The following is a 19,621-nucleotide window of genomic DNA, read 5'->3' on the forward strand; positions in this document are numbered from 1 at the left end:
TACAAAAAGCTTGCATAATTGGAGACGTTTTCCAACTGTTCCATGGAGATGAAGTTGGAAAACTTCTATCAAAGCCTTTGAAATTTTATGCCATGCTTGAGTTGGTGCAGAAAACCAACTTTTTTTGTTTTTGTTGACAAGGAAATGAAGTGTCAAGATGGCATCAGCACCACCACGGAGACTATTTTGTAACAGAGAATAATGCCGGAGAGAACACTTAGTGCCACCGAAATGATTCCTTTTATATCAAATGTTAAATGATGCAAGTGCCGTCCCCATGGCTGCCCTTTGCTGTCAGCCACATCCTTGAGTGGCATGGGGTTCTGGGTGTCCCACTGTAGGACGGAGCACATGCGGTCCGGGAGCAGCCCCAGATACTGAGACCTGGAGACGTTTATAAAGAGGGCGATCCCAGCTCTAACAGCGCATCCTCGGGGGAATCCTGCTGCCCACCCACCAGGAACCCCAGAGGGTGACATCGCATCTGGGATGCACCAGCCACCTCCCCCGTCAGGCCTGCAGCCCTGTAAGCGCAGGGAGGATTTGTCGGCACCCCCAGAGCTGGTCTGTGTCTCGGAGGTGGGCTCCAATTGTCCCAGCTCACAGAGACTGATATCTACCACCAGAATGGCATTTTATTAATGAAAAAAAAAATTTTTTTAAACATCTTTATTGGAGTATAATTGCTTTACATTGGTGTGTTAGTTTCTGCTTTATAACAAAGTGAATCAGCTGTACGTATACATATATCCCCATACCTCCTCCCTCTCGCATCTCCCTCCCACCCTCCCTATCCCACCCCCTAGGTAGTCACCAAGTACCAGGCTGATCTCGCTCTGCTGTGCGGCTGCTTCCCGTTGGCTATCTATTTTACATTTTATTAATTTAGAGCAAGGCTGAAATCCTCCCCTTAACCCTAGCAGTGCAGTCTCTTCCCGTAGGCAGAACAGCATGGAAGGCCCAGTTATAATCAGGAGGCTGCTTGCCGAGCATGAGACAGAGCAGAGGGACTAGTTTTCTTATCTGCTCTTTATTTTTCAACAGAAGTATAATTGATTTACAATACTGTGTTAGTTTCAAGTATACAACATAGTGATTCAGTATTTTTGCAGATTATGCTCCATTATAAATTATTACAAGATATTGGGTATAATTCCCTGTGTTGTACAGTACATCCTTGTTACTTATGTATTTTATATATAGTGGTTGGTATCTGTTAATTCCATACCCCTAATTTGTCCCTTCTCCCTTCCCTCTCCCCTTTGATAACCACAAGTTTGTTTTCTATGTCTGTAAGTCTGTTTCTGTTTTGCATATACATTCATTGGTATTATTTTTTAGATTCCACATATAAGTGATACCATATAGTATTTGTCTTTCTCTGTCTGACATATGTCACTGGGCATAATAGTCTTTAGGTCCATCCGTGTTGCTGCATATGGCAGTATTCCTTTTTCATGGCTGAGTAATATTCCTGTGTGTGTGTGTGTGTGTGTGTGTGTGTGTGTGTGTGTGTGTGTATCACATCTTCTTAATCCAGTTGTCTATTGATGGGCACTTGAGTTGCTTCCATGTCTTGGCTACTGTAAATAATCTTATCAGCTCTTAATGGCCTCTGGTTCTGGAACTCTGATGGATTCTTCTCCAGTAGGGCCTCCTTGCCCAGGAAGTTTGATACTTCATGTGCCTTTAATTCTGCCTCTTTAATAGCTCTCCAGCCTGTCCACTTCTTTAGGCCACCATTGCCTCTCAGCTGGGTGGTGGCAACAGCTTTCACTTGGTCCCCCGCCCCACTCTTGCCCCATTCTGGTCCATTCTCCGCTACATCCAGAGGAGTATGTAGCCCAACAGCATCTACCCTTCTGAGGCCCCTTCATACATAGGGTAAGGCTGTCCTCACCCTTTGTCACTGTCTCTGCCTCTTCCATTTCATCTGGCCAACGCCGCCTCAACTTCCTGTATGAGGTGCCCCCAGCCCTGCCCCGCCAGGTTCTTCCTCAGCTTCCCTTGCTCCCAGTGCATTTGAAAGTGTCAGCCTGTCTGAAGCCCCTCTAGACTCTCAGCTCCTTGAGTGCAGGGGAGGCCTGGCTCGGGTCTTAGCCTGTAATAAATGCTTCATCAGTGTTTGTGGAATGAGTGAAGGATGAACCTCTGATGCAGGCTCCTTCCCTCGGTGGCCAACCAGCCCAGCTCATTTCTCTGTTTAGCACCCACTGTGCACCTGGCACAGAGCAGACCAGGTCCCACTCGGTGGAACTCCTGGGCACAGCCTCTGCGTGGTGTGTTCCCAGTGTCAGGCACACATCATGCAGCCTCCTGGTCCTTCGGTTTTGGGTCAGGCCATGCGTGTGACTCTGCTCTGACCCACATGCTGACTTTCCAGGCTCACCCAGCAGTCAGTTACTCTCTTCCCAAGTGGTCCCCTGCTGTTCCCATCAGGTACCACCTTCACTTAGAGGCAGGTGTGCTCTTCTTGGTCACTGGCCTTAGGACCTTCCCTTAGACCTGATTGACCAGGCAAAAGCAGAGAGAAGAGTGCCCTTCCTGCAGTCACCTGTCAGTTTGAGCGGCTTCCCAAACCAGGCCCTTTGCTTAATGGCCTTTCAAACTCAGAACAAAGCATCGGCAGCGTTGGGAAGATATCGGGATGAGATGCAGTCACAGCTCCGTGGCAGCCTGAGGGGCCAGCTTGGTTTGGGAGCACAGGTAGGTGGGCTGTCATGGGGAATGCAGGCCCCCACGACTCAGTAATGCCGGAGATCGCTCAGGTCACAGCCATGTCGTTCTTGAACTCATTTTGGAAAGCCGGAAGTTCAGGTGACATTCTGTGAAATTCATTAACTTAAAGACCGTGATCAAATTGGGGGTGATGATGACAGATGGTATTTAATACTGCCTCCAGCTTTTTCTCCCCACAGCAATATTATTCCCTAATACTATTTCAGTCTCATTTATCTCCTTGTGCTAAAATGCCAGTACTCAAAAATATGTCAAAAACTTATCAGAATATCAGGGTAGCTTTTAATTATGATAATTGTGTTGTTATAAAATATCCTTTTAAAGAGCACATCCCTCCTCAAACTCCCATGGAGGTAACACCCCGCTTCCTTCCAGCAAGCTTAATGAATAATTCTGAATCATTGTGTGGGATGAATAAATGATTTAATAATGAGCATCAACAATCATCTCACATTGTGGCATTAATTTTCTAAACGGGATGAGGTAAATGAGGAGGAGGGCTGTTACTATACAATGGGCCACCATGTGTGTAGGGATGCGTTCTTTGAATCAAAGCCTCCAGCCTCCGAGCTCAGGTTTCCCTAGAAACAGATGCATTCTGTTTCTCCTTTTGAAGCTCAATAAAAAAAACCTTCTCTGTATGATGCGAAAATGTTGTCAATAGCCAGTACAAATAAACAGTTATCGGGGCAGGACAGATGCACAGATGTGAAGCGGCACAGTTATTTTCCGTCTTCTTTGCTCTGCCTGAGGATAATCAATTTCATCACATCCACGGGATGTAGAAATTGGTTTTCCCCTTAATTCACCTGATACCTAGTTGGAGTTACAAAGACAGTAGATAATGAAATCTTGGTCGAACCTCCTGGCCATTGTCTGTATCCCTCACGCCTTTTTCAGCAGAAGGTTAATATGTGACCCAGTTAATACAGATTTCAATTTAAAAACTCAATCTTAAAAAACAAAAGTCTAGCTCTTTAACTGACCCTGTTTCCCTTGATGTCTCGATACCTTTTCTTTTTTCCATTCTCAACATAGAGATGAGAACTGTGTAGTAGAAAGCCCAGAGTGAATTTGGCAATTATGAAAAATTCCAGCAAGTTGATCTTTCCTGTAAAAGCTAATGAGTAATTTCACAGAATTATAGTTTCACCTCTATTTATGCTTTTAAAAAAAAAAAAACTAGAAAGAGATCTTAGCCCGTGTACTGTTCTGGTTTTAGAATTTCAAAGTTTTAAAGAACAAAAAAGTCAGGTTTCCAGGGTCTACTTCACAGGAATAATGAAACATCAAATCCTACTCTGACATCTAATATTGAGTTGTATTGAAATTATTTGTTTCCATGCTGATTCCTCCAGGAAATGGAGTCCCAGCTTTGTTCACCTCTACAAACCCAGCCCCTAGCCTAGACTATCACATAGTAGCCTCTCAATAAATAAATATGGAATTGAGTTAAACTTGATTCATATCTACTAATCAGCAGAATCACAGGTAATGTCCATGTTACCTCTGGATTGGTATTTACCAGCTGACTTTTGGATGGGAAATGCATCACCTAGAGCAGGGGTCAGCAAACTTTCCCTGCAAAGGGTCAGACAGTGAACGTTTTGGGCTGTGGTCTCTGTAGCGACTACTCAACTTGGCCTCTGTAGCATGAAAATAGCCACAAACGGTACGTAAGCAAGTGGGTGTGACTGGGTTCTGGTAAAACTTTACACTAACAGGTGGTGGGCCTGCAGGCCATAGTTTTCCCATCCTTGACTTAAAAAGACGTTCCTGATACAGCGGGAGGCTCTTTCTCTCCTGTGAGACAACATGCACGCGTCTAATTCCAGGCTGCTTCTGATGACCCCCCCTGTCACAACTGCCGACTCACCGAAGGTCTGCCCAGAAGGGACCCCAGGCTCCTCAGTGGAGAGCATGCCTGGGTGCAGCTCATCCCGCTGGAGGCCCATGATGTGGTGAAGGTGGGAGGGCTCCCGGGGCACTGAAAATCAAACGCTTGGGTGTTTAACATGTGTTAGAAAAAAAACGATAACTAGCTCATCAAGTGAAAGAAAAATAATAAATGACAGGTAGCGTGGGTAGTGTACGGGTAAGGCCGAACTTGTGATGGCGGTACAAGGGGTGCCGTGCTCATGAGGGTGGGCTGTAGGACCGTTTAAGGCCACAGGTCAGCGGGTGGGCTTGGCTTCAGACAGACCTGGATTCAAATCCTTTGGTGCTACTCCCCGGTGAAGCGGCTTCCTGTAATCTGCTGAACATCTTTCTGCCTTAGTTTACTCACTTGTTAAAGGAGGGTACTCGTCCCAACCTCATAGTGTTGGTGTGAGAATCAAGTAAAGGGAGGCGTGTATAAGAGCACTTAGCCCCATGCCTGGGACGTGACACGTGCTTGATGAAGGGTGGTTTGTCGTCACCTGGCCCTGGACCGTGGTGCGAGCCCACAGCTGGCAAGTTAGCTTTACCCGGGGTCTGGCTTCTTCCTTTCATGAGAGCAGCACTTCTCACTCCTGGTGCTGCCCGGAGCAGGCAGCGTCTTCTTGGGAGGGTGTACGTGAGGGGGCACAAAGCACGGAGAGGCACGTCGAGTCTGGGGACGTGCCTGCAGTTTGCTAACATAACTTTATATATTGAAAAAGGGAGAGGAATTAGCAATTCTTTTTAGAATACAAACTAAGGAAGTGAAGCTAGACAAGAAACCTCTTGGCTTCTGGGCTATGCGGGAAGATAGGCTGTGCCTCAGAGTCTGAGGTTTTTCGGGGTGAATGAGGAATGTACACTATTTTCAGTTTTGTCGAAAGGGGTATTAGTTTAAAAGGTTGGGAAACATTGAACTAGATGGAAAATTCCTATGGAACTTAGTGAGAGGATTTGACTCTGCATTTATTTTTTTAAAGCACACACCTCACCAATTAATATGCTAATAAACACACTTTGGAATGCGTAATCTCATAGTCAGATTTTTCTGAATCCAGCAAGTGGGTCCACAAGGCAGTGGCTGTGATCAGACAACACCCTTTGTTTGTTTGTTTGTTTTTGGCCACAGGGCAATGTGGGAATCTTAGTTCCCTGACCAGGGATGGAACCCGCGCCCCCTGCAGTGGAAGCGCATAGGGACTGCCAGGGAAGTCCCAATGCTCTCTGTTTAAAATGCACTAAAAAATCTGTCTCATTGGTTCTTTTTTTAACTGACTTCCAAGTGAGAACTCAACAAACAGTCCTTTTTTTGAGCATCTGCAGAATTCAGAGTTTCTGGGGGCATGTCAGCTTGAGGAATTCTACCCTCTTTAATTTACATTTGGTCTTGAATTCATCTTCCAGGTTTGGTCTGCTGTATGTTTCAATCAGTTCACCATAAAACATCATGCTTTAGTCATTTTATGTCTGTGTTTCATTCACTGTAAACCAAGATAAAAGACCAACTATGGAAGCTACATCTGGTGCGAAGTGGTGGATTACATTTCTCACTTTGGACGTATCCTTAACAGTTGGGCTAATTAAAGTTAAAATCAAGTCCTGATAGTAACTATTTATAAATTGAGAATCTGGCATGTGTATCTGTGTGCTGCCTGTTCCCAAAGTTAAGTCAGCATTTATCCATTCAACAAATAGCCTGGGCCCTGTGCTGGGCACCCAGGGCAGCAACACACAAAACAGAGTATTGTAGGTCACCCTCAAACTAAAAGCTCAAAATCTTGTTGAAAAATCCCATTGCAGCATTTCAAAAAGGAGCCACAAGTACATGGGAAACAGCAATGTCTGTTTAAGCGTGTGAAGTCAAAATATTATATCTTTTCTTTCTAGGTCACGTTTTAAAAATAGCAATTAGTGTCATTTTCAAATGAGCAGTGGGATTCCTTTGTAAAATTGAAATATCCCTCGCTTAGCTAAACACTCTTTTTTTGTGTGTGTTTGTTTTTTCTTTTTGTCTTTTTTATACTGCAGGTTCTTATTAGTCATCAGTTTTATACACATCAGTGTATACATGTCAATCCCAATCGCCCAATTCATCACACCACCATCCCCACCCCACCGCAGTTTCCCCCCCTTGGTGTCCATACATTTGTTCTCTACATCTGTGTCTCAGCTTCTGCCCTGCAAACCGGTTCATCTGTACCATTTTTCTAGGCTCCACATACATGCATTAATATACGATATTTGTTTTTCTCTTTCTGACTTACTTCACTCTGTATGACAGTCTCTAGATCCATCCACGTCTCAACAAATGAGTCAATTTCATTCCTTTTTATGGCTGAGTAATATTCCATTGTATATATGTACCACAACCTCTTTATCCATTCATCTGTCGATGGGCATTTAGATTGCTTCCATGACCTGGCTATTGTAAATAGTGCTGCAATGAACATTGGGGTGCATGTGTCTTTTTGAATTATGGTTTTCTCTGGGTATATGCCCAGTAGTGGGATTGCTGGGTCGTATGGTAGTTCTGTTTTTAGTTTTTTAAGGAACCTTCATACTGTTCTCCATAGTGGCTGTATCAATTTACATTCCCACTAACAGTGCAAGAGGGTTCCCTTTTCTCCACACCCTCTCCAGCATTTGTTGTTTGCAGATTTTCTAATGATGCCCATTCTAACTGGTGTGAGGTGATACCTCATTGTAGTTTTGATTTGCATTTCTCTAATGATTAGTGATGTTGAGCATCCTTTCATGTGTTTGTTGGCAATCTGTATATCTTCTTTGGAGAAATGTCTATTTAGGTCTTCTGCCCATTTTTGGATTGGGTTGTTTGCTTCTTTAATATTGAGCTGCATGAGCTGTTTATATATTTTGGAGATTAATCCTTTGTCCGTTGATTCATTTGCAAGTATTTTCTCCCATCTGAGGGTTGTCTTTTCCTCTTGTATATGGTTTCCTTTGCTGTGCAAAAACTTTGAAGTTTCATTAGGTCCCATTTGTTTATTTTTGTTTTTATTTCCATTACTCTAGGAGGTGGATCAAAAAAGATCTTGCTATGATTTATGTCAAAGAGTGTTCTTCCTATGTTTTCCTCTAAGAGTTTTATAGTGTCCGGTCTTACATTTAGGTCTCGAATCCATTTTGAGTTTACTTTTGTGTATGGTGTTAGGGAATGTTCTGATTTCATTCTTTTACATGTAGCTGTCCAGTTTTCCCAGCACCACTTATTGAAGAGACTGTCTTTTCTCCATTGTATATCTTTGCCTCCTTTGTCATAGATTAGTTGACCATAGGTGCGTGGGTTTATCTCTGGGCTTTCTATCTTGTTCCATTGATCTACGTTTCTGTTTTTGTGCCAGTACCATATTGTCTTGATTACTGTAGCTTTGTAGTATAGTCTGAGGTCAGGGAGTCTGATTCCTTCAGCTCCATTTTTTTCCCTCAAGATTGCTTTGGCTATTCGGGGTCTTTTGTGTCTCCATACAGATTTTAAGATGATTTGTTCTAGTTCCGTAAAAATGCCATTGGTAATTTGATAGGGATTGCATTGAATCTGTAGATTGCTCTGGGTAGTATAGTCATTTTCAGATTTCATTGTTTCTTCCAATCCAAGAACAAGGTATATCTCTCCAGCTGTTGGTATCATCTTCAATTTCTTTCATCAGTGGCTTATAGTTTTCTGCATACAGATCTTTTGTTTCCCTAGGTAGGTTTATTCCTAGGTATTTTATTCTTTTTGTTGCAGTGGTAAATGGGAGTGTTTCCATAATTTCTCTTTCAGATTTTTCATCATTAGTGTATAGGAGTGCAAGAGATTGCCATGCATTAATTTTGTATCCTGCTACTTTACGAAATTCATTGATTAGCTCTAGGAGTTTTCTGGTGACATTTTTAGGATTCTCTGTGTATAGTATCATGTCATCTGCAAACAGTGACAGTTTTACTTCTTCTTTTCCAACTTGTATTCCTTTTATTTCTTTTTCTTCTCTGATTGCCATGGCTAGGACTTCCAAAACTATGTTGAATAATAGTGGTGAGAGTGGACATCCTTGTCTCGTTCCTGATCTTTGAGGAAATGCTTTCAGCTTTTCAACATTGAGAATGATGTTTGCTGTGGATTTGTCGTATATGGCCTTTATTATGTTGAGGTAGGTTCCCTCTGTGCCCACTTTCTGGAGAGTTTTTATCATAAATGGGTGTTGAATTTTGTCAAAAGCTTTTTCTGCATCTGTTGAGATGATCATATGGTTTTATCCTTCAGTTTGTTAATATGGTGTATCACATTGATTGATATGCATATATTGAAGAATCCTTACATCCCTGGGGTAAATCCCACTTGATCATGGTGTATGATCCTTTTAATGTGCTGTTGGATTCTGTTTGCTAGTATTTTGTTGAGGTTTTTTGCATCTATATTCATCAGTGATACTGGTCTGTAATTTTCTTTTTTTATAGTATCTTTGTCTGGTTTTGGTGTCAGGGTGATGGTGGCCTCGTAGAATGAGTTTGGGAGTGTTCCTTCCTCTGCAATTTTTTGGAAGAGTTTGAGAAGGATGGATGTTAGCTCTTCTCTAAATGTTTGATAGAATTCACCTGTGAAGCCATCTGGTCCTGGATTTTTGTTTGTTGGAAGATATTTAATCACAGTTTCAAATTCATTACTTTTGATTGGTCTGTTCATATATTCTGTTTCTTCCTGGTTCAGCCTTGGAAGGTTATACCTTTCTAAGAATTTGTCCATTTCTTCCAGGTTGTCCATTTTATTGGCATAGAGTTGCTTGTAGTAGTCTCTTAGGATGCATTGTATTTCTACGGTGTCTGTTGTAACTTCTCCTTTTTCATTTCTAATTTTATTGGTTTGAGTCCTCTCCCTCTTCTTCTTGATGTGTCTGGCTAATGGTGTATCAGTTTTGTTTATCTTCTCAAAGAACCAGCTTTTAGTTTTATTGATCTTTGCTATTGTTTTCCTTTTTTCTATTTCATTTATTTCTGCTCTGATCTTTATGATTTCTTTCCTTCTACTAACTTTGGGTTTTGTTTGTTCTTCTTTCTCTAGTTCCTTTAGTTGTAAGGTTAGATTGTTTACTTGAGATTTTTCTTGTTTCTTGAGGTAGGCTTGTATAGCTATAAACTTCCCTCTTAGAACTGCTTTTGCTGCTTCCCATAGGTTTTGGATCGTCGTGTTTTCATTATCATTTGTCTCTAGGTATTTTTTGATTTCTTCAGTGATCTCTTGGTTATTTAGTCACATATTCTTTAGCCTCCATGTGTTTGTGTTTTTTAGATTTTTTTCCCTGTAATTCATTTCTAATCTCATAGTGTTGTGGTCAGAAGAGATGCTTGATATGATTTCAGTTTTCTTAAATTTTCTGAGGCTTTATTTGTGACCCAAGATGTGATCTACCCTGGAGAATGTTCCGTGCGCACTTGAGAAGAAAGTGTAATCTGCTGTTTTTGGATGGAATGTCCTATAAATATCAATTAAATCTATCTGGTCTATTGTGTCATTTAAAGCTTCTGTTTATTTATTTTCATTTTGGATGATCTGTCCATTGGTGTAAATGAGGTGTTAATGTCCCCCACTATTATTGTGTTACTGTCGATATCCTCTTTTATAGCTGTTAGCAGTTGTCTTATGTATTGAGGTGCTCCTATGTTGGGTGCATATATATTTATAATTGTTATATCTTCTTCTTGGATTGATCCCTTGATCATTATGTAGTGCCCTTCCTTGTCTCTTGTAACATTCTTTATTTTAAAGTCTGTTTTATCTGATATGAGTATAGCTACTCCAGCTTTCTTTTGATTTCCATTTGCATGCAATATCTTTTTCCATCCCCTCACTTTCAGTCTGTATGTGTCCCTAGGTCTGAAGTGGGTCTCTTGTAGACAGCATATATATGGGTCTTGTTTTTGTATCCACTCAGCGAGCCTGTGTCTTTTGGTTGGAGCATTTAATCCATTTATATTTAAGGTAATTGTTTAAGAGAAGTTCCTTTAGCATTTGTTGTACAGCTGGTTTGGTGGTGCTGAATTCTCTTAGCTTTTGCTTGTCTGTAAAGCTTTTGATTTCTCCATTGAATCTGAATGAGATCCTTGCCGGGTAGAGTAATGTTGGTTGTAGGTTCTTCCCTTTCTTCACTTTAAGTATATCATGCCACTCCCTTCTGGCTTGTAGAGTTTCTGCTGAGAAAACAGCTGTTAACCTTATGGGAGTTCCCTTGTATGTTATTTGTCATTTTTCCCTTGCTGCTTTCAATAATTTTCCTTTGTCTTTAATTTTTGCCAATTTGATTACTATGTGTCTCGGCATGTTTCTCCTTGGATTTATCCTGTATGGGACTCTCTGCGCTTCCTGGACTTGGGTGGCTATTTCCTTTCCCATGTTAGGGAAGTTTTCGACTATAATCTCTTCAGATATTTTCTCTGGTCCTTTCTCTCTTCTCCTTCTGGGACCCCTATAATGCGAATGTTTTTGCGTTTAATGTTGTCCCAGGGGTCTCTTAGGCTGTCTTCATTTCTTTTCATTCTTTTTGCTTTATTCTGTTCCGCAGCGGTGAGTTCCACCATTCTGTCTTCCAGGTCACTTATCCGTTCTTCTGCCTCAGTTATTCTGCTATTGATGCCTTCTAGTGTAGTTTTCATTTCAGTTATTGTATTGTTCATCTCTGTTTGTTTGTTCTTTAATTCTCTTAGGTCTTTGTTAAACATTTCTTGCATCTTCTTGACCTTTGCCTCCATTCTTTTTCCGAGGTCCTGGATCATCTTCACTATCATTATTCTGAATTCTTTTTCTGGAAGGTCGCCTATCTCCACTTCATTTAGTTGTTTTTCTGGGATTTTATCTTGTTCCTTCATCTGGTATATAGCTCTCTGCCTTTTCATCTTGTCTCTCTTTCTGTGAATGTGTTTTTTGTTCCACAGGCTGCAGGATCGTAGTTCTTCTTTCTTCTGCTATCTGCCCTCTGGTGCTAAACACTCTTACTTCCTATACTAATTCAAGTATTTTTTTATTTACTGGACTTGCCGTCACTTAAAAGGCACTTGCCCCGACTATGATTAACACTGTACATGAAAATTTAGAATATTGCTACGTAAAATAAGCTGGAAATTGCTTTAGTTTTGTTTTACAATTTTACTTAACAGAAATGTTTGCATATTGATGACTCATTTGGAAGTAAAAGAACGGCACCCATTTGGATAAAGCCTTCTATGTGCCCTGTCGTCACAACCCAGGGTCCTGTGAGTACAGGTGTCTGCAGTCCAGGTGAGGAACCTGAGCACACAGCAGTGAGAAACCTGAGTCCATTTCAGATTTAAATTACAGACACACGAGAGGAAGGAAAAGAACTTCTCTTATATGTCTCCTATACGCAAGGCCCTCCCCTACGCACTGGTGGAAGTGCAGGTGAGGAGTCCCTGCAGCACCGCTGCCTAGGTGGAAGGGGCCGAGTCCTGACCGGTGTGATGCTGCCTCAGCCACCAGCCTCCTGCCGGGCCACCTGCTGGGTGGGGCCTTGTGGTCCCTCTCCCTTGGGGGACTGTAACCTCACTTCCTAACCTCACTTCCTCCGGGATGCCACTGAAGGCACCTAATAGAGCAGTTTTTTTCTCCTGAAAAAGGCAGAAGATGAACAAGCTTATTGAGAGCCATGGCTAATATTCAGTTTTTTGTTTTGTTTTGTTTTGTTTTATTAATTAATTTATTTTTGGCTGTGTTGGGTCTTCGTTGCTGTGTGCGGGCCTTCTCTAGTTGCGGTGAGTGGGGGCTACTCTTCATCGCAGTGTGCGGGCTTCTCATTGCAGTGGTTTATCTTGTTTCAGAGCACGGGCTCTAGGCTCACGGACTTCAGTCGTTGTGGCTCGTGGGCTCTAGAGCACAGGCTCAGTAGTTGTGGCACACGGACTTACTTGCTCCGCAGCATGTGGGATCTTCCCGGACCAGGGCTCGAATCCGTGTCCCCCGCATTGGCAGGCGGATTCTTATCCACTGCACCACCAGGGAAGCCCAATATTCAGTTTTTTTATTCCTCACATTATTGTCAGCGGCTGCTCACATTGTCACTGTAGCCTACACAGCGCCCCTCAGGGTGTTGGCGTTCTTGCCATTTTACTGACAAGCAAAGTCCTGGAGGCTGAATCACTTCTTCAGGTCACAAAGCTAGGAAGCAGGGATAGAATATCTCTGTTTTTTGTGCGCATCAGATAAGATAATCCAGTACCTTGACACAGTATCTGGTTCCTGTTAAGTGTTCAATGATGATGGTGCTCTTAGTATTATCCATCTTACTATCATCGTTTTCATTATTATCATAAAAATATTTTAGGTGACTTAACATCAGAGAAATTGATGTGTAAGGAACCTGTTTTCTCCCTTGCACAAGTTCACACCTCTCACCCACTGCTGGTGGCTAGAGTGTTGCCAAAGTTGGAACCCAAGTCTTTCTGACACTGTTCCTTCTACTTCTCTGCCCACCACACCAGGGTCCCACGTCCCTGAGTCAGCCCCACCATGTGCCACCTGTGGGTGCTAAAGACCCCAGGGTAACCAACTTCCTTGACTATCAGTTTTACTTTATAAGCCATTTAAAACACAATTAACTTTAGCTTCACATACTAATAATATTTCCCACTTACTAAATACTATGCTACAGGTACTATTGCTCTGATTTTATAGATAGGGAAACTGAGGCACAGAGAGACACCTCAGCTTACCCAGGTTCACACAGCTCGGCTCCAGTCCCAGGGCTCTGGCTCTGACCCCTGGCCTGTTAGTCATGCTTTCGGGGTAATGAGTAGAATGCACTTTGGGCAAGGTGAGAAGAGCCAGGCCAGCTTGTGTTGGGACGATTCCCACCTGCTTGCAAACCACTTCCTCTCTCTACCTGCGCTCCTTCATGGGCTGCCCCGGGGAAGGAGCTGGTCCAGCCAGCCATGGAGGCTTAGAATCACAACATCTGAAGGGGTCCTGCTGGGTGAGGGTCCAGGGAGTCCACTCAGGGTGTGGAATTCCTCTCTGGCCTCAGCAAGCAGCAGTCTTTTTTCAGAGTAAGCCCCTCACCTCATCCTCTCATCTAGAGTGGGTAGACTGTGCCTTCTGCAGACAGAGATGCTGCTTGAAACAGGAAGGGATCTGTACACCCCGCCCTACCCCCCCCCCCAACCCCTCGCAGACTCTGACTGGCTCCCCTGGGATACAAGTGCAAGTGGGCTCCTATCAGAGGATTATGGGCACCAGAAAAAGCTTATTTTAAAAATGGCAGCTGTAGCTCATAGAAAATAGTGATAAAATAAAAATAAAGGTTGGTTTGAGATACTATCTTGAGAAAAGAGACAAATTATGGCAATCAGTTTATTTCAACTTGTATTTGATAAAATGTTGGTTGTCATTGCAAATATGCACCAACTCTTAGGATGAACAAAGAATGAATCAAGTGGCAATTTGGTTTCCTTGGCCTAAATTGTCTGAAATAATTGTTTGACAGCATCCTGCATTTGACATTGGCAATAGCATAATTGAGGGTCATTTTTATAAGAGGAAAAATATTTTCAGGTTTTGTCAGTTTTCTCAAGGGTCTTTTTCTGAATCTATCAGTAGTCCAATCATTGCCCTTCTCTGGGATGAGTGTGAGTGTGTGCATGAGTGTGAGTGTGTGTGTGTGTGTGTGTGTGTGTGTGTGTATTCTGCCGGAGCCTTGTTTGTTAATGACTTCCCCCTGTGATTCAGGCAGTTCCCTGGTGTCACTTTTCATTGGCTTTATATAAAATCCTGTCTCTTTGTGGTTTAACAGAAAGCTTCCTCTGCCTGGTTGTACAGGTTGGGGGGTGGGGTTTAGTAGGGGCTTGGTTTATAAGTAATCCATTCATTAATGTTTTCTTGTTACTGAGAAGTTCTCTTTTCATACAGCTAAGATCATAGCATTTTAGAAGCATAAGATTATGTCATACAGAGCATTATCTCGTGTCATTAAAAATATTCTCCAAACCACAGATGTTTTATACCATGTAGACATACCATGTTCATTGAACTCTTTTGCCACTATTGGACACTTAAGTTATGTTTGATTTTTCTCTGTGATAAATACTACTGTTATGAAGTTCTTCGTGCACAAACAGGCCCAAATCTTAAAGTGCACTTACATGTTTTTTATTTATGAAATGAATGCCTGAAATTGGTCATGGTAAGGCCAGGCGTGACCTGGACTCATGTTTTGCTGAAGAGGTTCGACACTCTGACTGGAAGAGTTGTGGAGCTCTTGACCCTGGCATCGCGTGCTGCTTGTGGTCACATTCATCTTTGCCTTTTGAACACACTGCACATGTTCTCTGCATGTGGAAACTAGGGGAACAAAGATGAGTACGCTTTGGTCTTACCCTCAAGAAGATCAATCCTAGCTTAAGCTTAAGCTCAATCCTAGGGGCAAAGTCAGGAGGGAACCAGAGAATTACAACCAATGTGGAAGCCTTAGAGTGGGTTCTTCCTGACACATGAGAGATTTGCTTTTAATATTTAAATTATTCTCTCCATAAGTCACATTTAAAGATATGTATGTGCTTTGCTTGCTACCTATTTGATAGGGGCGTGGTTTCCCTTAAGATTGTGTGAGCTGCATTGCATTTCCTTTCTCCTTCTTCCTTCATTGCCTGCCCCCGCCCCGCTTCCTTCCTTTACTTTAATTCATAACAACCTTTACTTCAGGGCTGTGTCTTCATGAAGTTGCTCCATGAAATGTTTGCTTTGGGGGCACTCATTCAGTTAATCCAGTAGGTTGGAGTTTGCCTACCCTGTGCTGAGCCCGCGTATCATGGCAAAGAGTGCTTTCAAGGAAAAGAAACCTTTCTGTGTGATCGATACGTCAACGCCCAGAAGCATTGTGACTAGTGTCCCTGTTTCCTATCTTCTGATCAAGGTTATAGGACAGCTGCTCTCAACCTTGTTGAAGCTACTGACCCTCTGGCCAAAGGTGCCCATTCCTTAGAGGTGAAGCCAGGTGCCTCTGGGACAGCAGGGGCTGGTCAAAGGGGACATGGGTTATAATTTTATACAAGTTATATAATTATAATTTTTTTTCTTAAAAACTGTAAAAGGAGATCTTACAAGATGTTAATATTTATTATTTGTGGGTGGTGAGAATATAAATGTTACATTATTTTTTTTCCTCATCTGAATCTTCTAAGTTTCTCAAAAAATGAAAAAAGAATAATAAAAGAATCCCTGTAATGAAGTCAGGGTCAGGGGTTGGCAGACTGTTTCTGTAAAGGGCCAGATAGTAAATATCTTAGGGCTTGTGGGCCAAGAGGCAAAACTGAAGAGAATACAGAGGGGCTTATATAAACCTAAATGGAGCCATTTAAAAATATGGGAAGCGTTCTTAGTTCGCACCCCTTAGAAGCTAATAGACAATGAGCTGTGGTTTCCCAGCCCCTGGTCTGGAAACTTAAGATCAGTCTCCACTGACACTTGTATTTAAGGATAATAGTTACAGAGCCATCAATTATTTTCAAAAGATTATGCCGCTTAGCATTTTCCACACTTCATATCTTCTACCCACAAGTGAAAGACTAAAATCTAAGGGAGGAGGAGATGTTCTTTATAGCTGACTGTGTTTTGGGTCTTTTAATAATAGCACACTCTGACTCTGTGGTGTGTTGTCTGTTTCTCACTTCCAAATTGCCTCCAAGTTGTCATATAGACATGGCCGAAGGTTACCCAGAGCCCTGCCCCCTCCTCTGTGCCAGGCACTGCCTTGGGTCTGTGCCTTGGGTCCTGTTGAGTGCTTGATGCTTGAGAAAGCAATTTCACAAGGCTTAGAAAGCATGTCAAGCAGATCCCTGACAGGGGCTTCCCTGGTGGCGCAGTGGTTAAGAATCCACCTGCTAATGCAGGGGACAAGTGTTCGAGCCCTGGTCCGGGAAGATCCCACGTGCCGCGGAGCAACTAAGCCTGTGTGCCGCAACTACTGAGCCTGTGCTCTAGAGCCTGCGAGCCACAACTTCTGAGCCCACGTGCCACAACTACTGAAGCCTGCGTGCCTAGAGCCCGTGCTCCACAACAAGAGAAGCCACCGCAATGAGAAGACCGTGTACCAAAATGAAGAGTAGCCCCCGCTCGCCGCAACCAGAGAAAGCCCACAAGTAGCAACGAAGACCCAATGCAGCCATAAATAAATAAATAAATAAATTTATTAAAAAAAAAAAAGAAGATCCCTGACAAGACAACACTCTGCTGGAGTCCTGTTGAACCCCACCCTATGAAGGAAACATCCTGGGACGTTTTGTATTATCTTCTAAGAGCTTCCAAAGGCCAACTTATGTCGTGTCTAAAAGCAGATCACTGGTCACTCCAAAAGACGAGTTAACTGCTCTAAAAAGGATAGGATAGTATTCACTCCTTTTGGCTGTACGTAATCGGAAACTCCAACCTGCCCAGCTCAGAGAATAAGGAAGTTTATTATCTCGTGTGGTTTAGGCTCTCAGACAAGCCTAACTTAGGGACCAGGATCTTACTGTGATTCTGCTGTCCTGTCCCCGCCACCGCCCCCCTTGCACACACACACCCAGTGTGGCCCTCTCTTTAGTTTGGACCTTCTCAGATGGCTGCTGTAGTTCTGGGCATAACGTTCAGACTTGACAACCCCCAAGAGGCAGAAAAGTGGGCTTTAAAAAAAAAAGAAGCAACACCTTTCCCAGGATGGACCCTCAGCAGGTATCCTCCCACAGCGCATGCCGAGACCTGGCCACAGACCCTTTCCTAGCCCCGTGGGTGGTCGTAGGAAGAGAACTGCCTCCATCCTGGTTCTGCGGACGCAGCCCATGACCTGCCAGAGCAGAATCAGGATCCTCTTAGCAAAGAGGAAAAGGAAGGGCATGGATATCGGGAGGCAACCAGCACTGCTTCGCACAGCAAGGAAGGAAGGACCCACATTTACACTTTATTTCAGAAACAGGACCGAAAAGTGTTGTGTCTGCAGGGCGCGTTAGTGAGCCCGCGCTGGGGCTCAAACACATCATCTCTGAAACTCACAGCAACTCTGTGAGGGATCTGTTAACACTCCCTTTTTAAAATTGGGGAAGCGGACGTTTATAAGGAACATGGCAATTCTTTTTTAATATCAGTAAATACTGGTACTCTGCTTTTCCTTAGATAATATTGGCAGAGGGGAGATTTGAGTTTCTCCTCCAGGACACCTACTAAAATGTAGCTTATGAGTTGCCACAAATTTGATATATTCATTCTCTATCCATCCATCCATCCTTCAACAGTCATTTATAGAGCAGCAGCCCTGTTATCTTCATTCTAGGGATGGATATTTAGTTAGATAGCCTTGGTCTCTGTCCTCACAGGCCAGCAGGGGACACCAGGATGGGAGCAAGAAACCTCAGGACAAAAGTAGAGGAATGTGCAAAGCACGGGAGGAAGGAGAATCAGCCCAGTCCGCCTTGGCCAGGGATGTTTTCCCCGCGAAGAGGAGCAGGCAGGGTCATAAAGGACGAGTGAGAGTTCAGCAGGCAGATGTGGGCAGGAAGTGGGCACTCAAGACACAGGGCAGAGCATGAGCTGAGGCCGGAGCCACAGAACAGCCGGGCATGTACTGGGCCTGGCACTGGAGCTGCTTGGTGACCAGAGTGTGGCTCAGGTGTTGGATGACACGGAACAGGAGCCGGATCCGGCCCCAAGGTGATGGAGAAGCATGGAAGGGTTTTAGGTGGAGAAGTGGCACAATCGGGTTTTGCATTTGAGAAAGTCAACCTTGCCCGGTCTGTCCAGGATGCATTTTTCTTCCTTCTTTCCCTGGTTTTATTCAGGGCACCGTATGACAGGCTGGAAACACCTATAGCCCTCCTTACACCTAGTGTGGCTACATGTCCCAGTCCTGGAATTTAGCAGGTGGGGCTTCCTGGAAAGCGTTCATTGGCCCTTCCCTCTTCTTCCTGCTTGGAACTTGGACATAATGCCTGGAAGCCCTGCAGCCATCTTGCAGTCTTGAGGACAAAGCCACAAGCTGGGGATGGCAGAGCAGGACAGAAGGAGCCTGGATTCTTAGTGAAATTGTTGAGCAGCTGCACCCACCCTGACTGCCCACCTCCTGTCTGATGGACAGATCAGAGGTAAATACAAGCACATCCTTTGCTTGTTTAAGCCGCTGACAGCTGAATGTCATCCTGACACACCTGGGGGCAGAAAGGAGGGAAGAGCAGGTGGCCACAAAGACCGCCCTGAGGATGGAGAACAGAAAGGGCTGTGAGCATGTTCAGGCAGAAAAACCAATGGGATGCACAGCCCACATCCCTGGAGCACACATCCCTGGAGTGTGCTGGCCCAGGGAAGCCCACAAGGAGGAGCAGGCATGGGGCGGAAAGAGTGAGTTGGCAGTACTTGCAGGGACATCAGGAAGAGAGGTCCTCCGAGCAGTGGGAGAACTAAGTCTGGGCCGGGAAATGATTCGGGGTCGTCAGCAGGTGGGGTGACTGAGGTCACGACAGGCTGTGGTCATCCAGTGAGCAGAGAAGGGCATGGGCAGAGCCCAGGGAAGGCTGCTATCTAAAGGGCTCATGGAAAAGCACGCTAATTAGGCAGATGCTGTGTTCTTTAAGGCATCTCTGCCTGATTGGAATCTTTCTTTCCCCGGTTATTAAAACAGAAGCTGACTCTCCCAAGGTCCTGATATTTCGATGGTGCAGAGCTCCCCTCGTGGACCTACCTGGTCCGAGCTAGAGCCCCTTTTCCCCAGTAAGTTTCATCTTCAGCCACGCTGCTCAACATCTCCCTTCCGTGGCTTGCTGCTACCTCTGTCTACCTCCCTCCAGTATTTTTGGACGGATTTCCAATTTGATACATGAGCATGCCGTCAGTCAAAACAATCTTTTTTAATGAGCCTCTTGTCCTGACAGCTGTGTTTAAGATAGGGCATGGAAACTGGGTAATGGAAATCTAGAAAATTGTCCATTCTGGATTGAA

General features: G+C 43.8%; 1 protein-coding gene across 5 annotated transcripts in view; it reads left to right on the forward strand.

The window, feature by feature from the left end:
- CPPED1 (calcineurin like phosphoesterase domain containing 1) overlaps positions 1-19,621 on the forward strand; it is a 114,080-nt gene that overhangs the window by 76,069 nt on the left and 18,390 nt on the right. Inside the window, exon 4 of one of the 5 annotated variants that reach the window (XM_033839854.2) lies at positions 342-644. The exons of 3 other annotated variants lie outside the window; for them this stretch is intronic. In XM_033839854.2, coding sequence (XP_033695745.1) covers positions 342-400 — 59 coding nt within the window. In that variant the 3' untranslated portion in view covers positions 401-644. Of the gene's footprint in view, positions 1-141; positions 295-341; positions 645-19,621 lie in introns of those variants that run through there. One more of the 5 variants, XM_033839853.2, reaches the window with a different exon arrangement.

This window comes from Tursiops truncatus, chromosome 15, assembly GCF_011762595.2.
Source record: "Tursiops truncatus isolate mTurTru1 chromosome 15, mTurTru1.mat.Y, whole genome shotgun sequence".
Lineage (NCBI taxonomy): Eukaryota > Metazoa > Chordata > Mammalia > Artiodactyla > Delphinidae > Tursiops > Tursiops truncatus.